The sequence below is a fragment of the Neodiprion pinetum genome, chromosome 3 (assembly GCF_021155775.2).
Source record: "Neodiprion pinetum isolate iyNeoPine1 chromosome 3, iyNeoPine1.2, whole genome shotgun sequence".
Taxonomy (NCBI): domain Eukaryota; kingdom Metazoa; phylum Arthropoda; class Insecta; order Hymenoptera; family Diprionidae; genus Neodiprion; species Neodiprion pinetum.
This window is the reverse complement of record NC_060234.1, coordinates 3,557,459-3,567,280: the sequence shown is the minus strand read 5'-3', so window position 1 is coordinate 3,567,280 and position 9,822 is coordinate 3,557,459. Positions and strand designations below refer to the sequence as shown.

Here is a 9,822-nt window from a genome sequence, read left to right as displayed (position 1 = left end):
GAATGAAAAAATATTTCAAATTCATTATTATCTTGTCAATATTATTTTATATCGTATGAGATTTTGAAATAGAACAGGTGGATTGGCGTATATATTTTCCACAAACCCTCAAAGCGGGAACAGCGCTTCGTCTCGGTGAAATTTGGAACTAACAGACATTCTTAATGATGAACTGATACCTGTGGATATAAGTCTGTAACCTGTCGCGATTAAATTGACAACAAAAATAATTTACGACAATAATGGAGCAGCCGAATAAACACGGTTCGGTTTAATTCAGTATAATACACCAACGATAACCGATGAGTTTAATTGAGGAATCAACTACTGACGAGCCGTATCTTCGCTAGGTATACACGAAATAATTATAATATCAGCAATTATTGCGGTGAGGCAGCATTAAAAAATACGAAAAGTTAACGAGAAGTCTTTAACCTCAATCGCGTATTTACGAAAAGGATCGGAATCACGTAGACGATTCACTTTCAGCCTATGAAAGAAAATCTCTAGTACGCGTACGTGTTCCATTTTAAAAAAATTAACAGCAACCTGTTATCAGTATTCATTTCCCAATTCAAACACCTTTTCATTCACGAAACGTGGTTTGTTGATACTAATATCATGTAAACAAATAGCTAGGAAATCGATTAACGAGGTAACGAGAAGAATTCATTCTCTGGGTATGAATTCTGAAAACATTTGACTTTATTTCATACTAAATTTCACTGTTCAACAAACGTATTTATCTTTCAGCTCGCTCGAAACGCTTTGTCGATGAGGCGAGCATCGGTCGCTGCTTTTAACAATTTCCACAATATGGACAAGCGTGGAAATGATAAAAATGCCGAGAGATCTAACGTCATTCACTATGTCGCGAAAAAAACCACGCTACTAAACCGGATATCTGGCAGCTGCGATGTTAACATCAGTAAGCTTAGGGCTGGAATGCTCGTCGAAGCTGTTGAGGTACTGAGAGACGGTGGATTGCGGATACGTGTCACGGATCCAGCTGGTGCCGATGTTTGGAAGAATACGGAGTGGCTCTGTCATCGTTACGACCTTGTCCCTGTTTCGTCGATCATGTGGCAGTACTTAGCCGCTGTTGCGTCGCCTCAGGAACGAGTCAAACTTGCTACGGACAAACAGTTGTGCAAGGAGTTGAACGATATTAAATTAAACAGTAAAGTTCTGCTGCAAAATGATCCCGCACCCTCTTCTGGAGAACTGATTTCTGCTGTCATTAAATACATCGGCCCTGTTCCTGAGCTCGGCTTTGGGCTGTACTTTGGTCTTGAGATTTTGGTAATTTGAATATCAGTTTACAAGGCGGGAACAATCCTGTTTAATTTCTGTTGCCTTTATGTGAGACACGGAGTTGTTTAAGAATTGAAAAATTTTGAAAACCGATTCAAGTTAGACAATCCTTTTATAAGCAGAATAATTTTGGCCTTTCATCTGTTGAAGCTGAAAATGATTCACGCGCAAATTTCAAGATCATTTTATTCTTCTCTCAAATAAATTCTTACATTGAATTGTTCTGGAGATTACATTTTTTTCAATTGATATATCACGAAAGCTGACAAATTATGTGAAATATTCAGGATACGAGAAGCAAATCGGGGCAGTTGATGAAAAACTTTCACGTTACGGAAATATTTAATTTATTATCATTTATGGATGCCTTCTTTGCAGGGGAATCGACACTCCATCCAAAATGTTGAACTAACTCAGAAATATTTTACGACACCGGCGCAGGGAATTGGGATATTTGTAGATCTGAGTAACATTAGACCATGTAAAACGGATTTATTGGATTTTGGAGAGCTTGAGAGAGGAAATATCGATATCATTGACAATGTGACCAGTGTTTGTGAGTATGAAAGGCAACTTCTGAAAGTAGATAAAAACATTCAATTCACAATTACAGGTGAAACTTTTATACGAATAAAAAAATATTTCATCACCTTTCCACTTTCACTTGACAATATAATTTCATACCTAAATAACTCCCACGTAAAATCTTGATTATCTTTCTGTCCACGTAATTTGGTTGGCGTGCAGATTTCTACACTGCAGTCTTGCCCACTCGTTCATGGTTGGAAAATAGTTCATAATACTTATAAGCGTGTTAAAAATAACCAGTGGGTGAATTTATGATAGTCGTAATTAAAGGTTGAATTACTGCAAATATTTTTGTATTTTATATCATGATAATTAGAAATCTTGTTCGAGTTAATAATAACCATGATGAGATTTAAAAATAGATCTGTGAGAAGCTGGCCAGTCTAGCAGCTGCTAGAAGACATGGGGAACTTAAGACTTGCTTACAATTATTTAGCTTAAACACAAACTCTCGCTATATTCGCAATTTCTATGATGCTACAAAATATTCCACTTTTTGTCCTAGAGCATAAATGGAGTAGTGATTTAGACTCAAACGCGTATAGTGATCTAGAAACTCGAGTAAAAGAAATTAGCCCTAATTACGGTAAGCATCTTCTTTACTACAGGTTCTGTTTATTTCTTACATACCACGTTTCAATTTCCATCCGTTTTCTTGAGATATCTTTGCCTATGAATCATGTAGACTAATATATTGTTTTAAAGAAAATTACGTGTGCTAACAATGAGTTGAAATCAGATAAATATTCGTTTGCATCTAACTTTCACACTAGTGAAAGTTGCAAAAGAAAAGTACTGTGATATTTGTCAATTGTAAAATTGTCCTTGGAATTAATAAAAATGTCCCAATTTTACTAAAATGTATTCCGTTTATATCTCCAATTTCTTTACCCACTCTGTTGTGAAAAAATTTTTTTAGCCAGTCTAACTCTGAACATGAATTTAATTGCAGGTAACGTTCCAGTGAACAACGAAAGTCAAAATGTCGGTCATGCAGATAAATTTGGAGAATTGCACATAGGATCGTATGTGGAAATACAATTGGGATCGTCCAGAAATTATGGTTTCATTCGCTGGATCGGCGCTCTCCCTGGTATTCCACCCGAGAAGCTTATAGCCGGTGTTGAATTGGTGAATACATGAATAAATACATAAAAAAATTAGTAGAAATCATCTAGCTATATAGTTATAAACTCAAACTAGTATATTTTTTATCATGCAGGAGGATGAGCATCCGCAGGGAACCGACGGCGCATGTAACAACGTAAGATACTTCCACTGTAAACCACACAGAGCTGTGTTTGTGGATATAAATCAATGCCATTCGCACAACAGAATAGACGTAAGTTGTGAATCCTTCTGTGATATTCTTTTAAAAACTTAGAAAATTCAATTCAATTTGTTTATTAATCATCAAACTGAAGGATGGTGAGCCCAAGAAAATGGAATTTGACAAATTTGGCAGTACCGGCAATTCCGTTGTGGCGGGAATGGTTCGCCCGATATCTGTGAAAGGTGATCTCGAAACAATTTGTGGAAAGTATCGCGGGATTCAGGGACATCACAACTCCTGTTACCTGGACGCAACTCTTTTCAGCATGTTCACGTTCACTAATGTCTTTGACAGTCTTTTGTTCAGGTATGCGATGAAAAATTTCACTGTAAAGAGGACAGTGTACATAATTTTTACCCTTTTTCAGGCCTCCCAATGAAAAGGACTGTGCTCAGTACGAAGAAGTGCAGCGAGTTCTTCGCGAGGAGATTGTAAACCCTTTGCGAAAGAATTTATTTGTCAGAGCAGATCGTGTTATGAAGCTTAGAACTTTGCTTGAGAAGTTATCGTCCATATCGGGACTTACTAGCGAAGAAAAAGGTGAATCTCATAGTTTAGTTCTCTCATGTCAGGGAAGACAATCGAGTACACCATATCAATGGAACGATTTTTCAAATGCGTTAATTTTTTACAGACCCTGAAGAGTTCCTCACTTCTTTGGTAGCTCAAATATTGAACGCAGAACCATTTTTAAAGCTAAGTTCTGGGCAGGATGCATATCACTATCAACTATTTGTAGAGAAGGATGATCACCTAAATTTACCCACCGTTCAGCAACTCCTCGAACAAAGTTTCCTCACTAGCGATATAAGATTAAAAGAAGTTCCTTCATGCCTGATAATCCAAATGCCGCGGTTTGGAAAGTCCTTTAAAATGTATCAGAAAATACAACCCTCGCAGCTCCTCGATGTAACAGACATCATCGAAGACTGTTGAGTATAATTGATTGACAGAATAGAAAGCGAAAAGAAATATGAGACTCGATTAAACGAAGAATTTTTCCTTTCAGCACCCCGGCAATGTACCGTGTGTGGAAAGTTGGCGGAATTTGAATGCAAAGAGTGTTACGGACAATGTGGAGTTGGCCTGGAGAGTATAGCATTTTGTGTTAAGTGTTTGGAAAAGGTAAGATGGACAGAGAACTCGTAGTTTTTTCGCGATTTCTTTTAATCTAAGAACACAAATTGCAGGTACATAGTCACGAGAAGAGGAAGAGCCACAAAGCCAAAAAGTTAACGGTTCCTATCGAATTTGCAATACTGCAGGAGCACTGCCCCGTTCCACGACTCTACATGGAACTCTCTGCTGTTGTATGTATCGAGACATCGCATTACGTCTCGTTTGTCAAATGCGGATCCGGTTCAGATGCGCCGTGGTGCTTTTTCGACTCAATGGCAGACCGCAAAGGTGAATATTAACTTTATATACCATCAGGGTGGCGACAGACCGGAAAAACCAGGAATAGTCAGGGAATTACGATGGACCACAGGGAAAAACGTACTTTTTTTTATAGATGGTTTACACATTTCAATTATGCTTCGTATATTCAGCTGAGCTAACTTTCAGAAATGGTATTGTTAAATTTCTAATTATTTGCGTGAAATGAAGCAATACTGTGTGTTTTCGAGACCAAATTTATGTATTCACTGGTGCATTATTTCTGGTGCTTTTGGTCATGAGAGCCACCCGACAATACCTAAGTTTTATGGAAAAAGATCTGAATTTTTTGACGGGAAAGGTCAGGGAATTTTATTTGAACAAAATTGTCGTCACAAAGATCAGTTTAGGAATGGAAACTGTTGTTTTTCGAGAACTGATAAAATTTCGGAGCCCGTCTTGAGTTGTTAAGGATATAAAAAAAGAAATTTTTTTATTATCCAGGAGAACAAAATGGTTATAACATACCAGAGATGGTTCCGTGCCCCGATTTTCCGTACTGGTTAAGTGAAGATGGGGCACACTACTTAGCCGAATTGACTGATGATCGACAGCTACCTGAACACGCTAAGCGATTACTGTGCGACGCTTACATGTGCATGTATCAGTCGCCAGATGTGATGATGTACCGATAATCGAATCGGTGAATAAATCGGTATTAATAATAAAACGAATGAAAAGTATTATGATTCAGAAAAAGAAAAGAAAGGCATAAACGATCCATTTAATGATTACTTTTATTGAACGGGCAAATAAACGCAAATTGATATAATACTTTTATGTGTTTCGAATTCGGTGCGCAAATTTAAAAGCAGCAGCGTATATATGTATGGGTATTGAAGTCAGATTTTAAAATCGCTCTCAGGTGATATGTCTACTTTGCTTCTGTACTTTTTGATTATAGAATATAATAACACACTTAAAACGAAGTATAATTATTAATTTTATAATGAAACTATTGCTGTTGTTAATGTTATTATTAATATTATACATGTATTATAATTATTTACTGTGAGATACATATGCTTTTTAAGTGGAATTAAATTTCAAAATAAGTAGTACTCTCTCTTACATCTCAAATCATATGCAGCCTTTTAATTAAATGACAGGCCTAATCTTTTGCTCTGAGCCGTAACGCTTTTCGTCATACTTATTATGTTCAAAATTACAGTATTAGATCGTTATTTATTCAAATACATACTTATATTATTTACCGATACATTAATCGAAAATTTTTGGTAAATTTATGCAAAATTTCAAATTAGCATAAATTTGTCAGTATTTTTATAATCAATTAATGAATCGCAAATATAATTCTTATCTTAAAATATCCTTTCTCTCGCTCTCTCTCTATTTTCTCTCTCTCTCTTTGTAAATAAATGGTATTTTTCTTAATCATTAGTTTACACCAAATAGTACGTCTCTGAGATATATTAAAATTATCCTAATAGCTTCGTAAACGCGGCACAATATTTGCCTTCGTTACGTTTTTCTAATTTTATTATATTTTTCATAGATAATAATCTGTCGTATATATCACTATAAACTGTTAGAGTCGTTTAGACTGTTATTTTTATGTTATTGATATTTTAGTAAATATGACATTTAATTTCCATTAGGATTTGTTGATTGTCAAAGAATTTCGAAAGTATAAGAAAATCTGTGCCACTGCTTACGACTGACAGACCGATATTACTAGAAGTACTCAACAAAAAAGAAGAAAAAAAAAAAAAAGAAAAACAAAACACACAGTTTTTAAATGTTACAAATACAATTATTGACCACGTTACTATCTACTTTTAAAGCTCGCGTCAGCAAAAAATCTGGTCCAAACACCATGTTTAGTCATCAGTAATGAACCCATAATGTTCTTTTATGAACTCAAATACATCAGTTTCTATTCGACTGATGTATATAGAAATTAATCACCTTTTTAACTGGTAGAAGAAAAAAAAAAAAAGAGAATAGACACCGGTTTATTTTACCAAATGGATTATTATCCCCTAATTTCTGCGCCTGCTGTTACCCATTAAGTATTTGATACTTAATTGGATAATTTAATCACAATCTAAAATCAAGTTTCGACATTTCTTATAGACATGCTACTATAAGTATAGGTATATATTTTGCAAAGAAAATTAACTTCCCTTTATCCCGTGACGAGTGAAGACAAATGAAAAAATATAAATTCAATTTGAAATGAACGTAGTTGGCATGGTCAACAGTAACTACTCGTAGAAACAAAAATTATCTGGTAAAAGAATCACATGTACATTTGATACTAAGACTACGAAATATTAATGCAAATGAACGTTTGTAAAGTAACATAATATACTTAATCGAACTACCATTTCTTTGACAAGGCACGTTCTGATTAGATAAATATTTTGTTATTACCGGATTTGCAGCAAGTACGATGTTTTTATTGTTTATAGCAACAATAAATTTAATATGTACGGAATTAAGTGCCGTTGTTTTGCAAACTATATGATTCTATTTTCATAGATTTAAAACGATATCTATCTTTTAAAATAGTACTTATTACTATTACTACCGTAATCTACTAACAATACGGATGAAGCAATGTGACCAGAAATAGAAAAAAAACGCTTCTTGGCGAAAATGCGAGTAGCGAAGCAAAATTCCAACAACGATAGCAAAGTTTCATTTCGTCGTGGAGTTTTGAAGAAGCATTTGTATATGCACAGAAATTGAAGAGTTCCTTGGTGAATAAAAATGTGCAACAATTGTACAGTAATATTCAATATCTTGTCAAGACTGCAGGGATGTTCGGTTTAATACCTGGATTAACATTATATGTATACCTAATTCTGCAGATGATGTGACTACCCGAAGAAAAATGGACTAATTCAAATCTACAGAAGCTGAGTTTCACTGACATGTTTGTAACATCAATAAGAGAAAACTCGTTTACACAAATGGTTGGATGGATTTTTCAGGCATATCAACAATCGTTTGCTTCTCAGATCTAAGCTCAAATACTGAATAATACGTTCGAAAATGAAACAACATAATTTAACGCTTCGTCAGTTGTAAAAACAAGTTTGAAAATTGAATCTGACATTTGGAACGTGATATCTTTGAAAAATAATATTTATCCAAAGACTAAGAAATGCCTGGTCATCTAGTAATTTCTTTGGCTTTTATTTTTAGTTTTAATTCCTAATTGGAAACAAACCTGCATTCTTAACGCAGCTAATAATACAAAAAGATTCCTACAAGCAGAGGTAAAGATTGTAACATAAATGAAAATACTATAGTTTGAGATACTCATTGATTTGAAATATCAAGAGTTGCTAAAAAAGAAAATCAAATGTGAAAGTTGACATTTAAGTTGTAGTTTAAGGAGTGTGACCTAAAATATTGCAGAAACATTCTTAGTGTTGATATTTAATCATCCTCGTCCATTGCAAAATCACTGCCAACGCCAGAATCCCATGTGTAAATCGGGCTGTGACAAAAATAAACAAAGTCACTCTGTTATATTACATCATACTAATCACGTATTTCGCAGGTGTTTGGGTAGCTGAATGTCGATGGACTCTTTGCCGTTGAAGCAACATTATGTGTACGTCTTTAGTTGCTGAGAAATAAAAACTCAGAACGACGACAAACGGGATGGATAAAAATGAGACGTCAGTATTCCGATGTTTTTCGATACTTACTTTATTGCTCTGCACGTGAAAAATACAATCCTCTTGAGTCGTTTGTTGTAGAAAAAATAATTGAAGGACCAGAGGCATCCATCTTCCCCGAACGGATCGGAAGCTAAATCTGGATTGTAACTGAAACGATGAAAATGAAACCATTTCGAATATTTCTTGGATAATTTAATAACACAATCTGTTTCAACAGGATGACAAAAATTACAACGATGAACAAGCTACCTGTAAATGTCACATTCTCCCATTGAGATTTCATCTTCAACGGCTGTCCAAAGTGCAGAGCGCAGGGTACGATAATAATCCCCTGCAGTGGCGCTGAGATTGCTATCAACGGCGTTCATGACCCATTGAAGGCTTGGCTCTTTGCTGAACTCGTGACTTTTAGCATCTGAGAAATCGTAGTCTGGATAAAAAGCTGCGTTCAGCGTTGCGATAAGGTAAAATAAAGTCTTTCTGCTTATTGTGTCGCACAACGGACCATCTTCGTCCCCAGAAATGCTGTGACTGTCGATAAAGAAACAAAACACGACGATGAAAAATTAATACAAGTTGTCGACCGTTTGTTTTCCTCAGCTTTGTTGCAACAGAAACGCCTCCGATCGTTCACCTGAAATAGCTTTGTGCCGGCGATGCTCCTAACGAAGTTTGCGGAGGCGACAAAGCTTGGAGGTCATGAGGAGTGACTCCCTGCTCTGCGTTGAACCGTTTATAGAGCTGTTTGTCGTTTCCCGCCATTTTGCACGAGTAGCTCTCAATCCTGTAATTCATAAAGCAAACGTTAATCGTTATCTAAATCTAAAAAGAGTCGTTTATCTTGCCCTGATCGTTATGCATTCTGACAAGAGAAATTTATCAGTTAAGCCAGTGATGCGGATAAGATCTTGTTTTGAATATACAAAATTTTGTTAACGCCTTGAAGCTGTTTGACCATCTGCCAAAGATGAATTCAACTTACCGCCCTAGGATTTTACTGTCACCGGTTTTAATCCACAACGCACTGTTGATGGCTTCAAAGCGAGTACTTTCCAGCAGCTTCATTCTGTCGTTGATATCCTTGTCGGTCGCTAATCGCTGATATTTTAGCACTGAGTCATTAGCTCGATGATAAACTATTGCCTTTTCTAATTGCAGCAAGAATAGATATTTTCAACGTGCATCTTTCACCCCGGCGACTTTCAGCGTTTTGACTTATATGTTTCTTTTGCTTTTTCTATTGTGCCTCTTTTCAATTTATAATTCTGTCCATTTCAATTTTCACACATCTGCCTGTGTGGGATTGTACGTGTGTGTGTATGTTTGTACGAAGAAAGAAATCATTGACGGTGGAAGTGTGAAAAAAAATGTAGTATAGATGTTCGTAGCGTTTAGACACAGTGAAGATTTAACAAACTTATAATTAAATTTCGATGATGTATCGAGTTTTTGAACATTTTTTTCGGGTGTATGAAGATCCCTTTCCTTTTC

General features: G+C 35.6%; 2 protein-coding genes across 3 annotated transcripts; one reads left to right on the top strand and one right to left on the bottom strand.

Annotated features, from left to right (window-relative positions):
- Positions 1-157: 157 nt before the first annotated feature.
- On the top strand, positions 158-9,686 carry CYLD (ubiquitin carboxyl-terminal hydrolase CYLD). Of its 2 annotated transcripts, none has more exons than XM_046617441.2 (11): positions 158-350; positions 754-1,302; positions 1,693-1,870; positions 2,855-3,033; positions 3,125-3,244; positions 3,327-3,541; positions 3,603-3,775; positions 3,870-4,166; positions 4,245-4,360; positions 4,426-4,642; positions 8,549-9,686. In XM_046617441.2, the coding sequence occupies exons 2-11, from the start codon at positions 775-777 to the stop codon at positions 8,551-8,553; spliced, it is 2,028 nt and encodes a 675-aa protein (XP_046473397.1). In that variant the 5' UTR covers positions 158-350; positions 754-774; the 3' UTR covers positions 8,554-9,686. The 2 variants fall into 2 exon arrangements, with proteins under 2 accessions (XP_046473397.1, XP_046473396.1); XM_046617440.2 differs by lacking the exon at positions 8,549-9,686 and adding an exon at positions 5,117-7,518 and having other exon boundaries at positions 160-350.
- Positions 5,392-9,516, bottom strand: Maf1 (repressor of RNA polymerase III transcription Maf1). The gene is made up of 5 exons (XM_046617456.2): positions 9,314-9,516; positions 8,966-9,115; positions 8,581-8,862; positions 8,359-8,478; positions 5,392-8,144 (listed from the first exon to the last, which is right to left on the bottom strand). Exons 1-5 carry the CDS (start codon positions 9,394-9,396, stop codon positions 8,084-8,086), a joined length of 696 nt encoding a protein of 231 aa, XP_046473412.1. The 5' UTR covers positions 9,397-9,516; the 3' UTR covers positions 5,392-8,083.
- Positions 9,687-9,822: the final 136 nt, after the last annotated feature.